The sequence below is a fragment of the Rhinolophus sinicus genome, chromosome 2 (genome assembly GCF_057876585.1).
Source record: "Rhinolophus sinicus isolate RSI-liver-muscle chromosome 2, RSI-T2T, whole genome shotgun sequence".
Taxonomy (NCBI): domain Eukaryota; kingdom Metazoa; phylum Chordata; class Mammalia; order Chiroptera; family Rhinolophidae; genus Rhinolophus; species Rhinolophus sinicus.
Window position 1 is genome coordinate 105,419,285 of NC_142502.1, and position 25,364 is coordinate 105,444,648.

At 53.6% G+C, this 25,364-nt stretch overlaps 1 protein-coding gene across 2 annotated transcripts; it reads left to right on the forward strand.

The window, feature by feature from the left end:
* Positions 1-778: 778 nt before the first annotated feature.
* Positions 779-23,399, forward strand: IP6K3 (inositol hexakisphosphate kinase 3). Of its 2 annotated transcripts, XM_019738852.3 has the most exons (6): positions 779-960; positions 10,495-10,820; positions 17,176-17,389; positions 18,507-18,682; positions 19,778-19,953; positions 21,881-23,399. In XM_019738852.3, exons 2-6 carry the CDS (start codon positions 10,622-10,624, stop codon positions 22,346-22,348), a joined length of 1,233 nt encoding a protein of 410 aa, XP_019594411.3. In that variant the 5' UTR covers positions 779-960; positions 10,495-10,621; the 3' UTR covers positions 22,349-23,399. The 2 variants fall into 2 exon arrangements, with proteins under 2 accessions (XP_019594411.3, XP_074188907.2); XM_074332806.2 differs by lacking the exons at positions 779-960; positions 10,495-10,820 and adding an exon at positions 16,854-16,992.
* The last annotated feature ends 1,965 nt before the right edge of the window (positions 23,400-25,364 follow it).

A 25,364-nucleotide genomic window follows, 5' to 3' on the forward strand; every position in this document is an offset into this window, starting at 1 on the left:
GGAGGCTCGCTCCCCTGCCCCCAGCCTCATCTGTCATCACTTCCCACTCCTTGCATGTTCCCGCCACTTGTGAGTGCCTCTGCCTCCCTGACCCCCACCCACCATCCTGCCTCAGGGCCTTTGCATGTGCTCTTCCCTTACCCCGAGCTCTCTCCTCACACCCTCCCCAAACCCAACATGGAGGACCCTATTTTTCCTTCAGGTCTCCGTTGGCTACTTCCTCCAGGATACAACCCCTGCTCCCCCCTAAGTAGGTGAGGGGGCCCCCTCAGCTCCATGTTCTCCAACCAAACACATACTGGAATTGCCCTTTGACTTGCTGAACACCCCCACCCACCCACAGCTTGTATTAAAATCCCCTGACAATAGGCACTGGTCTGGCAGTTTCCTGGGGTGGCCTAGTCCTCAGGCTGATGACTGTTAATTGGATGACAGTCCTGCTGCTTGGCTTTCCTTCTCTCAGGTGGCCACAGCTTGAAGTTGTGGGGCATGGGGTCGGGGCAGGGAGACTGGGGAAGGGAGAGCATGGCTCCCCACCCTCGCCTTACTCCACGAACAAGGAATCAAAAAATAACCAGGGGCCTTGGGCAACTGGCCGTTGGTACGCGGGGCCTGACATCCAGCCAGGGAGCGGAGCAGAGCTCCCTTCCCTTTCTGTCTACTCCTCCTCTTCCTCCTCTTCCTCCCCCCTCCCAGAGCAGCAAATACCAGCTGACAGCTGGACAGTCAGCCCCTGCCAGCCCTTCCCCAGGATCAGGTGACCTCCCCTCCCCAGACCGCTGTAGCCCAGCTCTCTGGGTAGACCTGCCACCAGAGCTGTAGTGGACAGTGACTTCTCCACACTGGGACCTTGAGAAAGGCCCTTGCAGTCAGGAGGCACTGAGAGAGAAGACTGCTTTCTGCTAGACCCTCTTGTGCGCACGCTCCACGACCCCACCGACCCCACCGGACGAGGCCCTGGTGAGTGTTGCTTTGGGGGTGAGGATGGGATGGGCAGGGAGGGCCTTGCTGAGCCCCTGATGGTGCCTGAGAAAGGGAAGAGGGTCTCATGGCCACTGAGCCTGCTCAGACCGCGCGGTCTGAGGGACGGGCCTCCTCTCCACCCAGGGCTGACTAAGGATCTGCCCTGTGGAGGTGCCAGTGTGTCTGTGTGTCTGTACATCTGTGCGCACCTGTGTAGGGGACAAGCTGCAACAGTTCAGCAATACGGAAATTCTGTCATTTGCTTCTCTGCCATCCTGGTCCCCCTTCCCGTACAGTAATTCCAACACTTCCCTTCCCATGGCTCCTGTAGGAAGGCACGGGGCTGGGGGTGCTGGGCTGAACTGGGACCACACAGGAAGCCGTGTGGCAGGTGCAGGGGTTAGAGCCCATGATTCACCACCCTGCTGGGTTTAACCCTTAACAGAAGCAGCTGTTCCGGGAGAAGTGAGTGCCACTGCCTGGGCCCAGGAATGTCCTGTCCCGGCATGTCCTGTACCAGCAGCCCCACCCTTTCACCGGGTGGAGCCACGGGGCGTGGGTGACATCAGAGCTATGGGCAGCAGGCTGGGGCCTGGGTGCGGGCGCCCCCATGGAACGGGGTGATGGTGGACCATGGGCATCAGAGGCATGTCACTACCAGGGCCCCCTGCCCTGGGCAGTGCCAGAGTCTTTGCATACCCCTCGAGCCCCCGCCGTGGATGCTTCTGGGCTCTCCAGTGAACCAGAGACCCGAGCCTGCGCTTGCCATGGTCCTCAGGGTCTCTGGGGCCCTTAAAAATCCATGCCAGGCCCCTTCCCCAGAGATTCGGACCCCCTGGGACAGGGCCTGGGCTTCTATAGCCTTTAAAAGCTACCAGTTTATTTTTAATCTTTTTACTATGACAAACTTTAAGCCTCTAGGAAAAAATAGAGGGAGTGATATAATGAACACCCTGCATCTGGATTTAACAGTTGTTTGCATTTTGCCATATTTGCTTCATCAACTACTCAGGCTAAAGTGTTTTGAAGTAATTTACAGACATCCCAGCCTTCCTCCCCAGAGCAGGTTCTTACATAACCACAATGCCACTGTCCCACTGGAAAAAGTAATGACTCCCCAAGAATGTCTACATCCAGTCCATATTCAAACTCCCCCAACTGCCCTCTAAATGTTTTTTAAAGCTTTGTTCAGACCAATCGAGTTGCGTTGGGTCAGTACGTCTTCTAAGTCTCTCAATCTGGAAACGTCTCTGCCAACCACCCTCCTCCCCTGATTTTCCCAACATTGACTTGAATTGTCCCGTAGGAGGGGAAGAACATGGCTGGTCAGACAGCTCTCAGAACAGACAGAGAAACTAAGCCCCGGAGAGGAAAGGACGGGCAGTCTGGGGCAGAACCAGGTCTCCTGGTCCCCCCTCCCCACTGTGCTCCCTGAGAGCCAGTTCCTTATCAAGGATCCGAGAAACTCCTCTGCAAAGGGGCTGTGGCCCCTGGGACCCTCCCTGTCCTCCGCCCCAGGGCATCCTGGGGTAGCAGGCCAGGCTGAGCCCGCTCCACGGCCAGCAGCTTCCCCCAGCTTTCTCCCGCTCCGAGCAGGGCAAATGAGTAAACCCTTCCCAGGCAGAAATCCGGAAGGTCGCTGTCTGTAACCAGCAGCCCTGGAGCAGCAATCAGCTTTGCAGCATTGAGAATTGATGCGTCAGGTTTTCAGGGCACTGGTGGGGTAGGAGGCAGGGAGGTGGACACAGGGGGTGAGGCGAGCGGCCCACACACCCAGTGCCACATTGGCAGCCCTTCCCTCATGCTAGTTGCTCTTCCTCCTCCACCAGCTGGGCTGGCCCAGAGGCAGCTGAAGGGGCCACGGGGTCCACGTGCCCCGGGAGGGACCTGTTGAGTGGAGATGCTAAAGACCACGTCCCACTCTGCTCAAATGTGCTTCCACTGCCCTCAACTCACCTCCTCCCCGGCAAGCTCTGTCCCTGGTTTCGGGGTCCCTCCCCATGAATTGAGCCAGGCACCACATTCCTCAAAATGTGCCTCATCCAGGGCAGGAAGCTCCCCCCAGCCAACCTTTAGAAAAAGCAGGGAGGGCGCAAGAAGGGAACATGGGGGGATCAACCTTGGTGATCACTCTGAGCTCTTTAAAAACGGCTGTCGGGAAAGACAGGGACATTTCGCCATCTGGGCTCTCTGAGGACAGGCCTGGCAAACCCAGGGTGGTTCAGGAATGTGTCCCCATTGCTAGGCCAGGAAGTACTGGCAGGCTGTAGGGTTCTGGCCAGTGTGACTCCTCTGAGCAGTTCTGCTGCCCTCTGCTGGGGGCGGCCTCGCTGGCGTGCTCCCCAACAGGCTTGCTCTTCAGTTGGCCAATTCAGCTCTGTGGTCTGAAAGACCATAACCACATAGTCACACACACACACACTCACACACTCATCTACACATTCACACACTCACTTGCTCCACACACTTGTGTTTTGACCTTAAAAAGCTATTTCTTCTTGCAGCGATAAAGTTGCCACGCTAACCATGGGTTAAATCTTCCATCTCTTCCAAAGGCAGGTGGCTGGTCATATTACTTAGAGAAAGGTGGGGAGGTGTGGGGCAGGGTGTCAGAGGTTGGGAAATGTACTGGGAAGGGTGTTTAGCAATATCCAAGATCCTGGCTGCAGCTTCATGGGGACAAGCTTTGGAGGTGCTGGTGTAGCAGTTACTGGCCATGTCCCAGGGACCTGAGGACCCACTGTGCTGCCTGAGGTCAGGGTGTGTTAGAGCCCAGGGAGGGAGAAGCCCTCCCACCCTCTGCCTCCCCCAGAGTGGCCCTTCCAACATCTCAGCTTCTTGAGTCATCTTTGCCCCATGCGTCTCCCGCCCTGACAGCGTGCTCAGAACATGGCTGGTGCTGCTAAGGACATTTGTCAGTGGCTGAAGGGCTTCTAAACTAATAATCGCTGTATTAAAATCACATTTGCTCCTCAAGCTGGAGGAACGTTGGGAGATTTTAAATGTTAAGAGAAAAGGAGAGGAAAAAAATCTTCTCTCAAAGGATAAAATCAGCCTCGAAATAAGTTGCAGCAACTGAGGAATATGAGGTATTGCTCTATGATTCTGGAGATCGAGGCTTGCTGGGAAATGGACTCTCTCCATAGCCACATATTTCAGCCACAGCTGGGGAGGTGATGTGTGAAGTCCCCCAGTGTTCAATATTGATCCCACCGGGCCAGGGGCCATGCAGATGGAGGGCACACAGGCCTATAACCCTTGAGTCATTTTTAGAATGGATTTTAACACGTAATTTTTTTTCTCCAGAAAATAATCGTGTGCTTTCCCAGCCTAGATGGCCTCAGATGATACACAACCCTCTACCATGTGAGAAACACCAAAATTCTGCCCATTACGACCTAAGTGGCTTTAAATGGTTTTTGGGTCCTCTCATCACTAATAGATTAAAAAATGCTCCCTTGGGCATTGCGAAGACATTGAATGGTACTTGTACCAAACCTCTGGCTCCGAGAGGCCTGCGAATGTGCGTTAGCGTTTCAGAGGCGAGAGGGCGGGCTATAAACCATGCTGCTTTTTGAATCTGCAGCCTGACACATTTTATATTGCAGTCTTCTTTTGCTACAAGCTGTTTCTTAATTATCTCCTCCTCAGAATGCCCCCCTCCCCTGGATTTCTTAGGATGTGGTCCTGAAGCCTTCTACGCCCCAATGATCTCAGGCAACCGCCTCCCCGACACTGAGCCGGGACTCACAGGCACCTCCAGTCAGGTGGTCAGGCACCCTCTCTGTCCCCTCCTTGGCTGCAGCAGTGTGGAGGGCATGAAACGACCAGGCCCCTGCGGCATCCTTCCTCTTCCTCCCCGCACAGCCTCCCTCTTCCCTATTGCTCCCTGCACACATACCCCAAACAGGCCTTCCTTGAGCTGCCCCAGGCCCAGCCAACATCTCTCCCCACTCATTCCCCTTCCCACACCCTCCCACCACCGCCATCTCAGCCCACAGCCTCTCTCCTAACCTTTTCAACTAGGACCCATTTTTCAACATAATTTTTCCCTATGAGTTCTCCTGCAATACTCATTATACGTTTAAGTATCTGTTGATTGAGAAAATAGATGATGACAAAAACTGCTAGGAACGCAATAATGCCTTCAAATGAATTTGTATTTCAGTAATCACCAAAGCGTGACATACACTAGAGAAATGATCGCGCTCTGTGGGTGCTACGGTTTGAGTCTGCAGAGTTCACTACTGGTGCTGTGGCTTTGGGTGAGGTCTCCACCGGCCCATGGTGAGAGTCCTTCACCCACAGTGCTGAGCCCCCTCACGAGCGGCTGGTTGAGCCTGTCCGCCAGCAGATGCTGCCCCGGGGTGTGGTGCCCTGGCTGCCCAGCCACTGCAAGTTCCTGGAAAGCTCCCATTTCTGATGGAGGCCACTGAGGCACCCAGCCTGGAGAGGGCCTCAGACAGGACCCAGGCCTGAGAGCCAGACTTGGGTCTCAGGACCCCAAAGGAAGACTGCACAGTGTGGCAGAATGGGCAGGAGCCTTAGAATAAACAGACTCACCGCACTGAATCCCACCTTCAGTGCTCACGAGCTCTGGACCCTGGGAAAGCTCTTCACTTTTCTCCACCTAAAAAGGATTCTCTTAAGAAACAGAGGTGGTGACTGCAAAGCCAGTGGTCCACAATAGATGCTCAATAGGAGTGGCTATTACTGTATAGATGTTTTTGTGCAATGAAATACTTGAGTTCTGATTCAAGTGAGGTTGCTTTCAACTTCAGGACCCCACACTGGGTATCTGGCTGTGAGCTAGTGAATTATGACGGACTAGGCTGTACTGCACAACAAACCGCCCCCAAATCTTGGTGGCCTGATATAAGAGATTTATTTGTCTGTCATGCTACATAGCCAACATGTACAGTCACTCAGGGAGTGACTGTGCTTCCAGGATGACCACGGCCAGGGAAGGAGAACGTGGGGAACTGCTTGCTCCTAAATCTCTCACCGGAAGTGACCTGTCAATTCCATGCACATTAGGTTGGCCAGAGCAAATCATGTGGCCACACTTAGCTTCAAAGGACAAGGGAGGTAGTCTTGTTCCTGCAGAGAACACCAGAATATTTGTGAGCAGCCGAGACAATGACCACAGTTGGCCCACTTGTTTCCAGATTCAAGGAGCTGACAGAATTTGATAAGATATAGTCCGTGACTAATTAGTCCAAGTTTGAACCCTGACAAGTTTGATTTGTGGTTTCGCCTGCCATCTTCCCCAAAACAGGAGTGGCGAGTTTGAAACAGAAACAAAAACTCTCCTGTAATTTTTAAAGAACTAAGGTTTAGCATGTGGGCCAGGGTTATATACACACAGGCTCTCAGGAAAGAAAATGTGCCGACTGGTAGTGACGAGCCATGACCCTCACCCTCCTCAGCGTGGCATCTGTCTTTGTGTTTGACATTCCTGGTATTGTCATCTGTCCCCACTCTGGAAGCCAATCCAGCCACAGGCTCTGCTGTCTGTGACCCTCCTTTCAGACCAGGTAGTGTCTTGTAACCCAGCAGCCGGCGGCTGTCACTCAGGACAGCAGGGCTGCACCGACACAGACCGTCCAGGGCCTCGTTTAACAACCAGCTCGATGGCCGGGCCCCATCAGAGAAACAGCCCTTGAGTCTCCTGGAGTGAGGCCCAGAGTTTCATCATTCAGGACAACCCAGTGACAGGGCAGGAAGACACGGACCTGGGGCCATGTGTCCACTTTTCCTGGGGAGGGGGGCCTTTAAGCTAAGCTCTTCTGGCTGGGGGGTATCTCACCTCTTCCCTCCCCGCCCTCCCTCATCCTCAAACCCTCTTGTCCCTCCCCAAGGAACACTAGGAAGGAGCTGGTTCCGGGGTCTGGGCTCTGGGACTGTGGGAGGAGGCGTGGGCTGGAGACAGACACATTTGTCTCCCTTTGAAGCACTAACGGGAGCCCAGGGTATTCAGCAAGTGTGTCAGAGGAGGCGTGAGGTCCTGTCTCAGGCGAGAGCCCCACCTGCCTTCCCAGCACCCAAGCTGAGTCAGTCCTGAGAATCACCCACACAGTGGCAAACCCTGTGAAGGAGGCGCTTGGGAAGAGGCCTCCACAAAGGAGTGCTGTGTGTGCCTTTTGTCATCTGAGCAGCATGACGAGGCTGTGGTGGGTGGGAAACCAAGACCCAGTGCATGCCAGGGGCCTCAGCAAGCTGTGCAACAGCTAGAACAGACCTGGGCTCCTGTCTCCTTGCCCAGTGCTCTTAGGAAACAGAAACGGGCCCAGAGGCATTGATCAAAGGTCAAGGCCCCTGGCAATGACAGAAGTGCCTACATGTGGTGTAAGGAATGTCTGGGCTGGATTATTTATTTGGAACGTCTGAGGGAGGGATAGGAAGAATGGAGGCCTTCCCTAGCTTGGTCCCACAGAGCGGCAGGCTGCACGCAAAGACAGCAACAGATGAAAAACCTCAAGCTTCCTTGGGAATCCAAGGTCAGTGTCAGTGCCACGGGAAGGCCACAGAATGCCTCCCTGAGCAGCAGCCAAGCCCACTGCCCAGCTCAGGCAGGTGCTCTGGGTACTGAAGCCACTGCCCATCCGCCTTCCCTCCACCTCTTCCCACCAACCTGTGTCAGAACTAAAGCCACACAGCTCAGTGTGGGAGGAGTCTGAGATGCCACCCAATTTCCACCCTAAGATGACCCTTGAGAGGAAGGGCCTTAGTATCCCCAGCTGTTGAGTCCAGCGTTTTGAAAAATACAGGGTGACTACCCAGCAGACAGCCCATTACTACCAACCCACCCCAAGGCTAAGGACAGAAGCGTTTGTGTCACTGCTGTGGGCTGTCTTGGTTGCCCAGGGTCACTGTGGCTCACTCTGAGCTCTCTGAGAAGGTTCAGCCAGGGCTCCTGAGAATGTCTGTGAACAACAGTGCCTCTTGGGTCTGGTTGACACCCCCAACCAGAAAGCCAAGGTCAGTAACAAGCCCCAGCTATAGGTGCGCCTTCCCTGACTTGCCCCCCCAGTGGTTTCTGCGGTGTGGAGCCCACCCACCACTAGGACATGAACTCACCATCAACCTGGGCCCTGTCCCAGCACAGCCTGACTTGTAGGTGACTTTGGTCAACTCCCAGCCTCCTTCAGGCCCAAATTCCTGACTCTCAAGGTAGATAAACGGCAGCCCTCAGCCTCCCCGCAGCGTAGCGGTAAGCGCTCTGGGGCTAATGTTCAAATCTACCTGTGCACAAATCCCTGCTCTCCCCACACTAGCTGGGTGCACACAGGCAACTTATTAACCTCTCTGTGCCTCCTTTTCCTCATGTGTAAAATGGGCTGATAACACTGCCTCACAGAGTAGTCATGAGGCTTAAAAGGGTTCATCCATGTAAAGCACCTAGAACGTTGCCTGGCACATGGCAAGCACTACATGATTGTTTCATTTATAATTTATGGTATTTCTGCCCTTGCTGTCACAGTGAGGTGACAGCCGTGTCCTTAGCGCTCCTTATGGGGGGTGTGGGGGAAGAATGGCAGTGGACTGCCCAGTGCGGGAGCATGAGGGCCTGGCGTGATACCGCCTGGCCGTTGGCAGAGCAGGCCTGGTTAGTGCTGGGCCCGGCCCTAGGGAGACAGGTGTGAGGGACGGGGCCCAGGCTCCTTCCAGGACTGCCTAGCAATGAATTTTACACCCTGACTGGCCCTCTGATTACCAGAAGTTTCTCTGTCTCCCCGCCCCCGGCCTGCCCCCCGGGACAGGTCAGCTGGCAAAGGCCGACATACAAGCGACCCCAGTGAGAGGAGTGGTGGTGGGCCACTTTGGTTTTTCTCTTTTCTTCCTTGTGGCCTTTGCCAAATTTGCAAGTAGGATTGCATTTGCTAAGCAACTGTGACATCAACTCATCCCTGGGCTGATTTCTGGTTTCCCTCTGCATCTGGATGCCTCCCACCAACTTCTTTTCTCAGCTCCTGGTGCAGGAGGGCTCAGCTCAGTGCGGTCTTAGAGCAGAGCTGGAAACAGGCCTGGGCTGTGGTCTCAGGCACAGGCCCCTCACCATCAGGCCTCTGGCCTCCCCACCCCAAGGCCCCATCTCACAACCCCGCCCACCCCAGCCACGCTCTAGCCATGAAGACAGCTCCCAGAAGCCTCACCCTGCGTCCAGCAAAGCAAACGCACAAACCAGGTGCAACATCCCCTTCCCCTTCCCAAGCGGTGCTCTGTGGCCTGCAGAATAGTAGCCAGGGCGGGAGAGTCCCCCTGGGTGGAACGAGTGCGCCTGGGCTGAGGTTGACCATGCCACCTGGTGCTGGAGGTCTGGGCGGTGGCCGGAGCCTCTCTGAGCCAGGTTCCTGAACAAACTGATGGGTACTGTTGTGCATGGAGCCAGCCGGCCATGCCCATGGTCAGGACTGAAGGTCATTTAGAGGCTTCATCACACCCAGCGCTGCTCAGCCGGGAGTCCAGCAGAAGAGAGTATTGATAACTCAGTGGTGAGGGGAACCCCTATGGGAATGTCCTCTCAGACCCGATGAATACACCCAGATGAGCCTCCCTTGCAGTGTCTCCTTGGCACTCTCCTGAGACAAAGTCAGGACGTCTTTAGGAGCCCAGGGTCCCAGCATTTGCCTGCGGTCCAGCAAGCCCACCCTTCGGGAGGAAAAGGGAGCAGCAGGCAGCGGAAGACGAGGCCCAGAGACAAGGAGCCCCGCTTTACTTCCGCCTCTGCACCTGGACCCTGCCGGGCCCAGGCAAAGCATTTCAGGCCTTGCTTTTTCCTCATTTGCAAATAGCGGTGAGAAAACCTGCCTTCCCTACAACCCAGAGCTGTTGGGAAAATAAGAACCACCAAGGCAATAATGCTAGAAATAATGGTAAATCACATTTATTGAGCACTTAGCTCTGGGCCCTGCGCGAACTTTTTCACAGGCTTTATCTCAATTCTGTTCCCAGCTCCATGAGGCAGGTATTATTATTATTCCATTCCACAGATGGGGACACTGAGGCCAAGAGAGGTTTAGTAACTGCCCAAGGTCACACAGCAATTATGTTGTAGAGCCATGATGCAGACTCATGGGCACAGCTATGCTAACAAAAATGAAGCTTTCCTGTACCCCAAGCCCCGCTGGATGCCGAGTGCCCCAACAGGAGAGACTCTGCTCTCTTCTCGGGGCTGGGATCCATGTTCCCCCAGGCAGGCAACATGACATGAGAAGCTAAGGCACAGCCTCTGAACTCTGGAAGCCTACAGTTGTGTGTATTGTTTGATATTTACAAATGTTTGAATATTTAAATGTAAAAGGTACAAAACTGTGTTTAGAGAAAAAGTCTCACTCTTAGCCCTGCTCCCGGCAGCCACCCACTGTTACTAGTTTCTCGTAACAGATTATTCCAGAAGTAATCAATGCCTGTTTACAGTCTTGTTTAACTACTGCTGGGTCGTGGCTGGGGACTGTGGGTTGTCCCGAGTGCTGTCCCCAGCACACTGTCTCCCTCCCATCATTTCCACCTTCCTCCTCTGCTTTCCAGGGGCCCCGCCAAGAGCCTACGGCTGTGAAGACAACTATGCCATGACAACGGGAAAGGCCGAGGAGAAAGCCGAGGCCCCCTGACAGCCCTGCCTGTTGTGCTGCAGCTGCTGCTTCTACATCAGGCCATGGTTGTGCAGAATAGTGCAGATGCCGGGGACACCAATGTGGGTGTGCAACTGGAGCCCTTCCTGCACCAGGTTGGGGGGCACCTGTGTGTGATGAAGTATGACGAGGACACTGTGTGCAAGCCCCTCGTCTCCCAGGAGCAGAAGTTCTACGAATCCCTGCCGCTAGCCATGAAGCAGTTCACCCCACAGTACAAAGGTGAGTGTCCGGCAGCACAGGCGGCGCGGGCCGCCACCCTGGACCAGGCCCGTGTCCGTGCACCCACCGCTTCCTCGAGCACAGCGGTGTGTGTGACGGTTGCCATGGAGACGCGCCCCTCTCCTGCAGCCCGGCAGGCCTTCACTGTCCTAGTTTCTCTGAACTCTTCAAGCTTCCAGGTCTGGAGTATAATAGCATTTGGAGTCGTTACAAATTAGCTCAAGCCACCAGGCTTCGAGGAATTGAGAATGGAATAAATGGGGCATTGTGGCCTGTGCTTTGGGAGTGCCATGGCTGTGTGGCCGTAACCAGTAAACACAGGACAGGTAGAGGCCTTCTTTACCTGCCTCTAGAGAGCCAGGCAGGTGGCGGGAGCCTCAGGCCTAGGACAGGACATGGAGGAGCTGGGATATGGCAATTTTAGGAAACCAGAATTCCTGCCCTCATTCAGTGGCAAGGACAGAGGCCTGCACTGCCTTCCAGGTGTAGCTGGGGAAATGGGCACAGAGCGGGGTGTTCTGATCTGTGCACAAGGGGGGTTCTGGAGAGAGAAGGCTGGTGGGGAGGGCTGCCAATAGCGGCCTCCAGACAGGGCCTCTGGGCTGTTTTGTCGATACCCAGCCTTTGGTAAATGCAGCTTACAGGGCTCGGGGCATGACTCTGCCAGGCGCCAGTCCCACGCTGGCACTAGGGCTCTGAGAAAAGACCGCCTTTAAAAGATTTTAGGTGTGATGACTGCAGGCTGCTGCTCTCCATGTCCAAGCATCTGTAGTGCAGGTGATGGTAACATCCAAACAAGTCAGTCAAAAACTCGCGTGCATTGCAATGATTGAGATAACTGGGAAGGATGGGCCTAGTATCTACATCCGTATTTCTCAAAGTGTGATCTGGGATCGACCAACTTTACCAGAATCGCTGACGTGTGTGTGTGTGTGTGTGTGTGTGTGTGTGTGTGTGTGTGTGTGTGCAGGTTCCCAGGCCCCATCCCAGACCTGGGAATCAGAATCCCTGGTGTCAGGGCCCAGGAATCTGTATTCTGCATGCTCCAAACTGAGACTCACAGGTAGGAGGCCAAGCCTGAGCCCTGGGCACTGCTTCAGTCCTGGACTGCCAGGCCTTCCTGAGAGTCTGGGACGACACTGAGAAATGGGGCCGACAGCTGGAGGACAGCCTGTGCAGGCCTCCCCTGGGGCCCACGGGGGACTCCTGGGGCCCAGACTTGCGCTGCTCATCGCTTGTGGTCACTGCCCATCTTGTCAGAGCAGCCACTGGAATTAGCCTCTGTCCTTTTGCACTGAACTCAACCCAGCAAAGGGGTAGCAGGTCATTGCATGGGGTGGACTCCTGCCTGCGGCATTTCGCGCTTGTTCCACACAGCTCTGGAGCTGAGGGACTCCAGGGCAGGCACAGGCAAAGCAGGGAAGTGAACGAGGCTGCTGGGTCTCCAGGACCCCACCCAGGGTCTCTCCCTGAGCCCTGTCTTCACATGCCCGTTCCTCTAGGGGGAGGACAGCGTACCACTGTTGGGCCCTGGTCTCCTGTCCAGTCCCCTAGTCCGCCCTGCTTCCCTCTTCAACGTGGGCCCATCCCCATGCCAGCTGCCTTGGGGCTCTGCTAAGGTGATAGATTAATTTGATCCAAGGCATTAGAGCCACACACATCAACAGACACTGGCGACCCTTTAGTCCCTGCCCCCGGGCTTCACTCAGGAGATGGTGTTTCCCAACAACTTGTCAGGGAACCGCAGACCTCCCCACACACTCACACAGGTGAGACCATGCAGCCTTGCTGAGGGTGAAGGTGAGGCAGAGCTCCTGGGCTGGGGGCACCCAAACATAGCGTTCCAAGGATGCAGAAACACTGATTCACTCACTGGTCACAATCCGAGCAGACATCACCCGAGGAAAGGCACATCTACAGAGACACTGTAAGGCCCAGATCCGGGACCCTCACTCTCAGGCGTCTGGAGCAGGTAACTGAGGTCAGGTGTTAGGTGGGAAAGGGACCCTCCCAGGGCTGTGCAGGCTTCTTGTTTCAGCCCATAATAAAGTAACTCAGTTAACCCTTAGTGTTCCCTCAGTGCCAAACACAGCTAACTGTAAGTAGCTTCTGTGCACAAACTCACTTAAACCTCACAACCCTCTGAGGTGGGGACCATTATCCCCATTTCACAGGTAAGAAAACTGAAGCACAGAGAGGTTACCTGATTTGCCTCAGGACACACAGCCAGTGAAAGGCAGAGCCAGGATGCAAAGCCCCAAGGTCTGGCTCCCAAGTGTGGTGTCTGGCTCCACCAGCTACTGTTACTAAAGAGATGGATGCCTCAGACGCCTGTGCTCAGGGAGGTGTCCAGCGTCACGAGGGAGGGGATGCAACCTCAGATCAGGGGGACTGTAGTGCCCACAGGGCTGCCACAGGGCTCTCCCATTTTCTCCCTGATGGGAACAGCCCCAGAAAGAAGGGCTGTTACTGAAGTGGCCACGGAATGCCTCAGAGCACACCCTCTCCCTGCCCGCTGCCATGCACTGTGATGGCACCAGGGGTGATGAGCAGGGGTGTCATTCCCAAGGGCAGCCTCCCCGAGCCGGGAGCTCACCCTGCACCTTTTGCTGGGCTCCTCAGGTATGACAGCGTCTTGGGGCTGAGTCCCTCTACCCCCCAGTCTGCCTGTCAGCTTTGGGTGAGTGAGGACACGCTCCTAGGCCCAGTTGGTTAACGGATGAGCCAGATTCATGTTACAGACGGTGGCAAATACTCTCATGAGCTTAAAAATAAATACATGACAGAAGCTGCTCAGCTAAACCAAAATTGCTGAGACGCTCTGGGCATGTCAATCACAGCAGTAAGCACTCCTGTCTGCCAGCCTGGCTTGGTGGCAGGTTGAGGTGCTGGGGGAGGGCTGTGAGCAGGCAGCCGGGGGCTGTCGCTGGGTCCCACTGTCCTGGTCAAGCAGGGGCAGCAGAGTGCTGGGAGCCCAAGGGCCTCCGAGACCTAGTCCCCATGGACAGACAGGGCAAGCTGGAGGCCAGGCCAGGGCCAGCATGGCTCCTGACAAAAAGAACTATCCAAGCCCCTGGCAGTCTGGATTCCACGGACACGCTGCTTCAGTCAAGAGCAGGCAACGCAAGCCCGTTTGCAAGGCCCTGTCTGTGCTGGGTCCCAGCTTCCGAGGGAAGAGCTGGGCTGAGCCATAGAGGGGCATGTGGGAGAGGGAGGGAAGACAGATAGATGGAGACACAGAGCCCGGAAGAGGCACGCAGGAAGACAGCGCGAAGAGGCAGGGACACGGAGCACGGCTGTGTCGCTCTGACAATATGAGAAATAGAAATGACTTTTGGATTTTATTGGTTTTGGGTTATTTGCACCTCTGCTCGCTTCCATTTATTTAGACACTCAGAACAGATGAGATCAGAGAAGAGCTAGAGCCCGGAAAGTGAGAGAAGGTCACATTTCTTATCCTTCCAGGGAGGCTCCCTGAGCCCTTGCTTTCTGATAGGGCCGTCACCACAGCCTCATAATTGGGCTGCTGCCGGGTGGTAACTTGAACTTTACGAGATCTGGAAGGGCCCTGCCCTTGGCAGCATCCCGTCCTGGGCTCCCCAGGCAGCCAGGAGGCTCCGAGCACCCCAGGGACGATCACGGAGGCCAGCGAGCTCTCTCCCTTCTTGCACGTGGAAGGTGGGCTCTGGGGCCTGACAGCGGTTTCCAGGTCAGTGCCCCTCCTTAGAACAAGCAGAGCAACCCAAGGAAACAGGGCTGGAAATATAAACCCCCCATCCATGGGTTTCCTGGCCCTCCCAGCCCTGCCACCTCCCACAGGACTATGGGATCACAGCTTGTTTGCTCCACAGAACAAAATGACCAGAACAAACATAACTGGGGACACAGCAGGAGTGTCCTCATTCACACACGGGTAATAAACATAGTGTGACAACAGTCTCCCAATAAAGTCCACAGCTCCATGTGACAGCCTGGTCCTTCTTCCTCATCTCCGTCTGGTGTGGCCTTCTCAGACCTCTACCTCTTACTGTGTGACCTTGGGCAAGTTATTCAATCTCCCTGAGCCCCATGGACCACAGTCAGGCAGTAACAGATGATAAGCACAGAATGCTGCCTCATACCAGTAGTAGTACCGTGTTTCCCCGAAAATAAGACCGGGTCTTAGATGAATTTTTGCTCCATTAGGGCTTCTTTTCGGGGTAGGTCTTATTTTCGGGGAAACACGGTAGGTGTGAAAGACAAAGCAGTGATGACCATTAGCGCAGTATTTATTTCCCCGTCCTGCGTTCAGCCCCTGCTGTCTCTCACAGGCAGCCCAGCTCAGCGGGCTCCATACATGCCGGTCTTCAGATAAACCGTAAACGTCAGGTTCAGGAACAGTATTATCATTAGTATCATTATTACTTTACAGGACATGGGGCCTGGGATGAGCTGAGGAAAAGCAGAGTGTTTTTAGGAGCTGGAGAAAACTGAATGTCATTCTCAGGCTGCAAAATTAGGGCACCGGGAATCTGAAATGACAGGACTGGCCCAGGGAGACCGCTGAGCTAGGCACGGATGGCTCTGAAGAGCGACCTGCTGGATTATAGAGCAGCCCCGAAAATAAGTGTGTGCACTGAGCAGCCCCAGGGGGCCGGGCAGGATACTAGCTGGATATCAGCTGCCTTGAGTGCTTGTTCAGCAGAAACTTCCACTTAGGCTGGCCAGGAGAGGATATAAATATCTTGGAGGACATGAGCACAAGCAACCCACCCTCTCGGTCAGGGTCCCAGCAGAAAATGAGAGGCACACGCGAAGGGGTTCAAATGAAGAGAACTTTTTTCCCCCTTCTTCCGCCTCCCCCGCCACACACTCCGGTTCCAGCCGTTGTTTCTCAGTCTAGTTGTGTAGGACACGGCTCCCTGGCCCACGCTGGTATTGTGAGCCTTGTGCTCCCCCCACTGAGGCAGTCGGCATGGTGAGGCGCCCGGGACCAGCAGCCCTGGAAAGCTGTAACCACCTCTCTGCCTGAAGGGCGCACCCAGCGGAGGGGATGGTATAACTGCCCCAGAGAGAGGGCGGCTATAGCCACGGCAAGGCCACACTGCACAGGAGGGAACCAGCGGGAGAAACACCCCGACCTTTCTCCCCTTCTCATCTGCCAATGTCCCCCATTGGCCAAACTCACTGGGAGCCACAGGGAAGGAAGCCACTGGTGCACTCCATAGAGCTGGCCTCTTAGGCACCAAGCAGGGGGGACACTGGTGGAGAGCAGACTGGTGCGGGAGGGAGCAGAAAGAGAAAACAGCGTAGGGCCGGAAGAACAGGAAACCGAGGACTCTGAGACCTGGTTCTCACAAATCCATTTGGGTGGCAGTCTCCTGTGCCACTGCGAGAGTGTCATTCCCTCTTCACCAGAACTCTGGGGCGGCTGGGCACCGGCTGAAGGCTGAGCCCCAGAGAGGAAGGCCTGAACTCTGCCATCTGAGTGAGAAATCCAAAGGGGGTGGCCACAGAGCCATGAATGTCGTGCCAGGGCTAAGGACCAGCTCAGCCGGCGTCCTGGAGGAGAAGCCCAGTTAGCACATCTGGTCATTGGGTTTCCCCTCACTCTTCATATTCACAAGTTGGAGCAGGATGTTGTGCCTTGATTATAAACACCAATGGTTCGAAGGTACTCGAGTTGGGGGAATCTCACAGGTCTTTTTATATCAACAAACCATATTCCGCCAATAATCTTCATATGCCAGGCATCTGACCAAAGGAAACAGCAAGCATTAGTGTTAAAGCCAGAGATGGGGGAGGATGGATGAGAGCGTGATGGAGCGTCCTGAGCCACAGCACACTGTCTGGTCAGATACAGACAAATGGAGGGGACAGAAAGGATAGAGGAGGCAAAGGACAAGGGGCAGGAATGGATGGGCCCCAACGGCCTTCACTGCCACTCTAAGGTGGGGGCCCCTCTTTGCGGAAGACCAGCTCTGATACCCCCAGGTTGGACCCAGCTGGGCAGCTGTGCGCTGACTGGGAAGGTGTGACTGCACAAAGGAACTGGAATGCGAGGACAAAATGTACAGGGCTGGCTTTGTTTACAGCGTGAAGGGTCAGAAATGCGATAAAGCAGAGGCTGTGCCAAGATTGGCCCAAGGCTATTTTCTGCAGGCTCCACGGCTCCGGGCTCATTCTGGAACAGGTCGTGTTCAGGCTAAACCAGCCCAGGCCCCATAACTCTTCCTTGAGAGAGGAGTTGGGAAAGGGGGAAGGTTGACCATTGCCATTAAACTGCACTTCGTAAGGATGTCACCCATTGCAACGTGTCCAGTCAGGTAAATTCCACCTGGTTTCTTGCCCCTCCCCTCCCTCGTGTGTTCTGCAGGTACCATCACGGTGCACCTCCGGAAAGATAGTCTTGGCCATCTCAGCCTGGTTGCCAACCCACGGAAGGAGAACCAGGAGCCCTTTAAAGTCTCCACAGCGTCAGCGGCGGTGGCGATATGGCAGACGCTTCAGCAGACCACCACCAGCAGTGGCAGCACCCGGCCCCTCTCCCAGTGGCAGCACGCTCAGCTGGCACACACACTCGAAGAGAGGTGAGGGCCACCTGGCAGGATGACAGACACTGGGAGCTCGTCCCTAGCAGGGACTAGTACTGCTCCCACCTGTGCTAAGGCAATGGCTCCCCGTGAAGGCTGGAGTGGAGAAAATGAGAAATTCAGACGAAGGCTCTGTCTAGAATAACCAACGTGTCCAAAGCAAGGAATGCGTCTTCTTCACGCCACTTCTAGGGAGAGGACTCTGATGCATTTATCTCAGACGTCGATGTACATGCCAAGCCCTCTACAGCAGAGCAGGCATTTGGCACACATTTGTTTAATTAAATACCTATTTCACTGAGGCCATGAAGTGTCTCTGGGGTGAAGCATGTAGAACAGAAACCCCAGAATAGTTGACATGAGGAAAAGTGGCTAATGTCTCTCAGAAATCGCTTTCTGAGCGCTTGAGAAGGACTAGGAGAGAGGCAGACACTCTGAGGGCCCTGGAGAGGTCCCCGAAACCTCTGACAATGTCAGCTGGCCTTGTTCAGATGAAAAGGATCCCTGGGGATTTTTAAAACATTTATGGGAAAGAAAAGGGAGCTAATACAATGAAAGAAACTCCCTTCCCCAAGGAGCACAACAGATCTAATTAAGCCTCTTGGCTCAGTGTCAGGAAGCAGGAGCATTATCTCCATTTCACAGACGGGGAAGCCAAGATGCAGAGGGCAGGAGAGAGGGGGACCAGGGACCCGTGCTTCCCACCCCCTATGGCATTCTGAGGTCTCAAGGGTAACAGCCTACCCCCCTAGCCTTCTGATTCCCCGTGGAGTTGCTGCCCCCATACTGTGTTGCTTCAGTAGTGATGAGATAAGAATCCAGCTCACTTACAAGTGAATTTAAACCACCTTAGCCCTCTGAGGGGGTGACAGGCTCAAATGAGTTAATCTGAGTTTAGGTTCCCCCACCCCCAGGGCTGCAGTGTGGCCTGATATGGTGCCCAGGACTGAGTGGGGCAGGAAGGGCACTCTGAGGCCAGGCCAGTGCCCTGGAGAGTCTCCAGGGACAGTCCGTGTCAGAGTCCAGTCCAGGAAAGCAGTCACAGGGCCGGGCACCGTTCCCCAGCCCTGTGGCCCCAGCTGCCCTGACTGTCCTGTGCTTCCCTCACCTGCAGCTCGGCCACAGCTCTCCTGAGGTCCGAGTTCCACCTCAGCACGCCCGTGTCTTCCCTGGTGGAAGATGCTAATGGGAACCAGGCCGAGAGCAGGAGCTTTAACCCATGGGGCCTGCACTGCCATCTGGCCCACCTGACCCGCCTGTGCACCGAGTACCCGGAGAACAAGCGGCACCGTATCCTTGCCTGCCCTCCCCACCACACGGGCCCAAGGGTAGGAGGGTGGCCCTATGGGGGGAGAGGATGGGGGAGTGACAGAGACAAAGAGACATATAGGGTCAGGGGTGGGAGGAGGAGGGTCACGTGAGGGCTATGTGGGAAGAGAGAGACAGATGTGAGGGAGAGTTGGAGGCACGAGCCCTCAAACCCGGGACCTAGGAGAAACGAGTTCTCTCCAAAAGGAAAATGAGAGATTTCAGGGGAGTCAGACTGGGAATTAACTGAACACAGTGTCCCTGGTGGGTCACTGGCTGTTTCTCTGCTACCGGGGCAGCAAGGATGGGCTGGGAGGTGGGTCTCTGTGGGCAGATACAAATGATGACTGTCACTCTGGGTGGGGGCAGTCACCCAGCACCTCAACCTCCCTTCCAGCCCTCCAAATTCCCCCCACAGGGGTCTTCCCACAGAGCTGAGGGGAGGAAGGGGCGTGGCTCCTCCCTTAGGGAAGTACCCACAGGTAGACACCCCCTCAGGCTGCCATATTCTCAGGGAGCAAATTTAGGCTTGAAACACCCCTTTGTCACCACGGGGCTCCTTCCTGCAAAGGAGTGGCTAGTTTCACAGTACATACTAAGACACATCTGTAACCTTAATCCCTAAGAAGTTTTTGCAGGATAACTCCTCCACTGAAATTAATATTCCTACAACTCACCTCTGAAGTTAACATCAACCCACGTGTCCCAAAAAGTACTGGCCCATTCAGTGACGTGGAGGTTTCAGCCTTAGGATTTTCTGCCATAACATGTAAATTGGGCAAGGCCTACCAGGGGTTTCAGATCTGTGTGTAAATTTCAACCTCAGAGCAAACTTGAAAAGAAGTTTGCATCCTCACAAACTCCCCCTAAATAAATGGACTTGTGAAAGCAGCCTGCAAAGCTACTACCTGGAATTCTTAATAACGGACGATGGGCTTGTCTGTAATGAAAGAAACAGGAGGGACCGGGCAGCGTTCAGCGTAGGGAACCTCCAGCCAGCTTGAGAGGTGTGCTGCCTGCCTCCTGGGGGACAGCGGCCTTCATGTTCTCGAATCCACCTTAACTTAGCGCGCTCAGGGTTCTTGTTGCTGGAAAACGTCGTGTCACGATACAAGCATCCCTGCATCCTGGACTTGAAGATGGGGACCAGGCAGCACGGGGATGACGCGCCCGAGGAGAAGAAGGCCCGGCACACGATGAAATGCGCGCAAAGCACCTCAGCCCGCCTGGGCGTGCGTGTCTGCGGCATGCAGGTGGGTGGCGGGGCCACTGCACGGCCGGGCTCCCTGGCAAGTCCACTGTGGGCGCAGGATGTCCCCCATGCAGACACCACTGCCCCCTGCAGAGCTCCTCACTGTGGCGGAGGCCTACGCCGGGCACTGACCTTCCCCCAAGGAAACGCACAGCCCGCTCTATGACACACTGGCGTTTTCAAAGAGCACCTTTCAGGGTAGTGGTGTCAGAACCCCACCATTTCTCAACTTGGCCTCAGGGTCTGCGGCAGTTGAAACTTTCCAGCGGCCACGTGGGTCCTGCCGTGTTGAGAGCAGTCCGTTGATGACGTGTGTAAGCGGGGCTGGGGAAGGAACTAAACCAAAGACCTCTGTGCCTTCTGCGGATTCCTCATTCTCCGAATGATAAAGCGGAACTCCTCCTCAGATGCTGTGAGGCAGTCTGTCTCTGAATTCTTATTAGCCGTTCTCTCCTCTCACTTCACCTTTTCTGCTTCTTGCTACCTGCTCTGGTTAACAAAGCAGGAAGGTCGTAACCTGCTAAGCCCAGGCAAACGAATGGTTAATTTTTCTTGCCTCGGCTCCATGCTTCGATTTTTTGCTGCTCTGACGTGGCTTATGGCAGAGGCTGTAGGAGAACAGGAGGAAATAAACTTTCACCATTCGTTCACTCTTTATAGTCTATCTACTCAAAGCAAAACCAGACACTGATTTGACGGTAAACGTTATAGCTTTCCTTAATTGAAACTGCCACCCCTTGAAGCTGGAAGTTGAGTCTATAAATTTGTTGCACAGATGTCCCTTGAAAGGCTTGGAATGCAGTCCTCAAGAGAATGAAGTGTGATGATTTGTGGTGTAAATGGAATCTCTCTCTGGACCTGAAACCTTCTGAAATTGATCTGATTTATTTAGAAAGTGATGCCTGTCGTGTATTTATGATGGCTAATTTAGCAGCCGATCCCCAACCCTCCAAAGGCAACACCAACTCTATGCTATCTTTCTGATTTTTTTCAACACTGGTGTTCACAAACACATCACATACTCTGAAGGCAGGAAAGCCCGAGAAACTGCCTTGGCCAGGTACAGGCAGCCCTGTCCAGGTGTTCCAGGCAGAGGCGTGCCAAGTCATTCTCTGGCCATGCCAGCTGCGAGCCTCACTTCAGCCTCTGTTGCTGCCTATGCCATCTGAATTGAAAGGGGGTGGCTTCCACTGTCCCCCCCCCTCAGTATCTCGCTTCCATCTGCTCCCTTCTGGTGGCCAAGACATGATAGGGGAGGGGACGGGAGCTGGTGCCAAGTATAGGAGTCACCAGCCCCTGGAGCTGCTGTGAACCTCCCTCCTCCAGCCAGGCTCCCCTCAGCTGCACTGGCTGCCCAAACACTCCAGCCACACCTGATCTAGCCTGTCTTTTTATCTTCAAACAATTCATCCCACTCTACTCCAAGAGCCATTATTTTTTCCCTAGAATCTGCAGAGAAAGGACTTTATAAACTTTGTTGGAGAAAATTTAATCTAGTTGGCTCTCCAAGGCCATTGGCTGTGATTTCAGATTCTTACTAAGGCTTTCTGGCTTGGGTTTGCTAAGATTTGAATTGAAGAGGGCCAGAAGCCAGGGTTTAAATCATGATTTGGAGGTTGACGTTGGAAATTCACAAGAAAGGAGATCCAACCCTTTTCCTCGTGCGTAGAGGGTCACCTCTGTAGGGTGAAGGATCTTTCGACCTTGGGTTCCTATTAGAGGCTTGCACAGAAAGCATTTTAAAATGTAAACACTGAAAGGTGCATGATGAAAGATCATCGTTCTGTTTGTTTCAGCCATTCTCGTCCTGCCTCTCCTGGAAATCTGCTTATATGTTATGTTCGCTTGTGACACTGCAACCGCAGCAGATGCAATTTTTTTTTTGTTTTTAATTTTTCACACTTTCTCTTTCTTCTTCTTAACATAAGGTTTTTCAAACTGATAAGAAGCACTTTCTCTGCAAAGACAAATACTATGGAAGGAAACTCTCGGCCGAGGGGTTCAGACAAGCCCTCTATCAGTTCCTGCACAACGGAACCCGCCTTCGGACAGAGCTGCTAGAGCCCATCCAGCGCCAGCTCCGGGCCCTCCTCTCAGTCATTAGGAGCCAGAGTTCGTACCGGTTCTACTCCAGCTCTCTCCTCATCATCTACGATGGGCAGGAGCTGCTGGAAGGAAGCCTAGGCAGCCCGCACCCTCGGGAGGCTCCGCAGACAGCCCATGGCAGCTCTCTAGGAGATCTCGCCAAAGTGGACATCCGGATGATCGACTTTGCTCACACTACATACAAGGGCTCCTGGAATGAGCACACCACTTACGACGGACCAGATCCGGGCTATATTTTTGGCCTGGAAAACCTCATCCAGATCATGCAGGATATTCAGGAGGGAGAATGAGACGTGTTGGGCCCATCCAGAGTCTTCTGGAATCTAGATCTTAAAAGGGACCTACTGGAAGCAAGGGTAATCTAGACACCCCTTAGATGTCTTTGTAATAATCCCATCTTCATATGAAAGCCACCACTGTACATGGCAAGCTACGTTAACAGCTGCTAAAGAAACCAGCGCTGGAGATAATTCACATACCTGGCGTCTTGTGCTAAGGCCGGTCCTCACAGCCTGGACAGTCTGTATGAAATGCACCACCGCGGGGTTCACTGGGGGCATGCAACATGAGCTACAGACCAGCAGTGCAGTGAGAATCTGGAGCATTTGCATCTAAAAATGCTTTCTTGTTGTCATGCTGCAGTCCTTGCAAGTTGTGAGGCAAAGGAACCTTACTTGAAGGAGTCTTGAAGAGTGAGTTCACAGTTCATGGGTTTCGCTTGCAGGGGCTGCCTGCTCCAAGGGCAGACGGAGCTAATGCACGCCTCTTACCTTCCTAGGAGGCACTGTATCAGAGGGGCAGGATGCAGTGGGACAGATCTGCCCATCTCACCAGCTTGTACCCAGGTTCTGAATGGACAAGGACAAGCCCAGACACAGCACTGACAAACCAACACCCCAGGTTCTCCATTTTGCCTGTGGAGAGAAGGGTTTCATTACAGACTTCCGAGTACCTAGCGGAAGCAATGATTCTGCCAGAATCTGACCACGAAATGGCTCTGATTCTGACCATGAAACGCAGCTTCCAGTGGTGGTGAACTGTGCACGAGGCGCCACTGATGTTAAACTACACTCTCAGCTTTCTATTTATTTATTGGGGGGGGGGGGGGGTTCAGAAGTAAAGAGCCTGGAGGACCAAGGAAACCAGGCGCAATGTTTACAAGACCGGTGGACAAGGGTAAATACGGAACAAAGAGCAAAGAGTTCTAATTAATTCCTTCTTCTGTAGTGTGGAAACCTATTACAATGCCCTTGAGTCAAGCACTGAGATTCGTTACCCAATTAGGGAAATTTGTTAATAAAATTGCTGAGGTCACCAGTGATTATTTGGTGCACCTTATTACCCTTTCTGTTTATTTATTCTGATCCCCACACTGTATGGTAGCTCCAATTTATGGATGACTAGACTATACAGCAAGAGCAGTTCACAGATTTCCTGCAGTCCTTCAGGGAACCCGGTGGAAAATGGTGGCTAATAAAACATTTGCATGTATCCACAAGGCAGGCACCAGACCTGAGAAGGAAGCGGTCCTTCCATCTGAACCTTACACATTGCAAAATTAAGTAATTTTCTGAATTCTCATAGCTAATTACCATCAACTTTCCAAAATCCACACTAATAGAAGGAAAGCGTAGCCTCGATAATAAAAAAAAAAAAACTTTTGTTTAATTTTGCGATACATTATATGGATTTCAAAGCAAGTTAATTTCCCTAATTATGTTTGGCCAAGGTAATGACACAATTAATTTGCATGCTCAGTGCCCATGGTGGGAGAGTTGAGTCAAAGCCCGTTGGGTAGTAAAAGGGAGTCAGCCGAGAACTAAGTATTTGCTAATGACAACACAGAGCCCTAAATACTGCTTTTTCTGAGCTACTTCCTCATTTGGGAACCTGGTCCCACATCAACCAAGTTCAGCTTCCTGACTTAGCTCCTGATTCCTCCGCCATGAGCAGCCTGGATGTTGTAGGGCTTCCCAAGGATGAGGTAGGAAGGAGCAGTCTGGAGTCTAGGTCTTTCAGGGCTGGCCGCCCATGTCGCTCTCCATGGGCCGGCTCCTATTCGTGCCCATGTGATGCCCTCCTTTGGCTATACCTTTACCCCATGGTGCCCTTCACATGAGGCCTTCTTACCCCTCTACAAATCATTTGCAGCCCAGCCGCATTCCCACCGCCTTCTGAAGAGGCCCCAACAGAAGTGCAGTTTGTTGCAAGAGCCACAGTTGGCTCCTGGTTTTAGACCATTCTTACTGGACCACCAGACTCAGAGGGGTCACCATGGTCTGGAAACTTGTATAAGCTTTGCAGATTCAGCAACTCAGCTGAATGAGCTCACCCAATTACTACAAATCTGGACAGACGGAGAACAGAAAGGTATGGAAAGAAGAGATGATGGGTGTGTATGTATTTGATCTCCAATCTGAGTTTACTTAAAAATGACAAAAGGGGAGAGGGGGCCCAGATATCCAGCCATCAGCAAGTGTGTCCTTGTACTGAACACCTGCCCCCACTGGTCTCTTTGCTAAGCGCTGTGGAAGCTCCAGCTCTCACACATGAGCGGACAGCAAACCACGTAAGGCCCCATGGGACAGAGGATAGATAATGTGTGGTGCAGAGGAGCAATCCTAACATTTAAAGTTGAAGAGGTGTGCTGAGAGCAGAGTTGTCACAGAAACTGTTGGAGGAGGTAAGAATCTGGATTCCAAGGGGTGACAGGAGTGGGGAAGGGGCTGGGGATTGAGGGGGGGTAGGGAGTGCAGGGAAGGAAAACTCTGGCATTCAGAATGAGTGTTTTGTTGCTGGGAGTAGTAGCAATGAAGAATGGAGAAATAGAGTGAGCAGGATGGTAGAGACACTTAAAAATATGGCTAAGCAGCTCATTCGTTTGTGATTTCATTAGTCCCCTCCTTCCTTCCTTCCTTCCTTCCTTCCTTCCTTCCTTCCTTCCTTCCTTCCTATCTACAAGGATTTTCTGAGTGCCTGGTGCACGCAGCACAGTGCTAGGGCCGTGTAGGAAACAAGGAAGTGTGAGGATCAAGATGTTATCCTTAAGAACCTTATCAGTTCATGGGTAAAAACCCTCGTATGAAAACATCATGGGTGCTTCACCGGTGGGGGCCATTTGCTCAGCTGTGCAGAGTGCTACCCAGGAGAACAAGGGCTGTGAGGGCTCATTGCCACATGGGGTGACCATGGTAGTGGTGTTTGAGCTGTGCCTCAAAAGGGAGGCAAGTCTGAAAGGTGATAAAGAAGGGCAGGTGTTCCAGGAAAGGATTGACAAACACAGGAATGGGGAATCAAACATTCTGC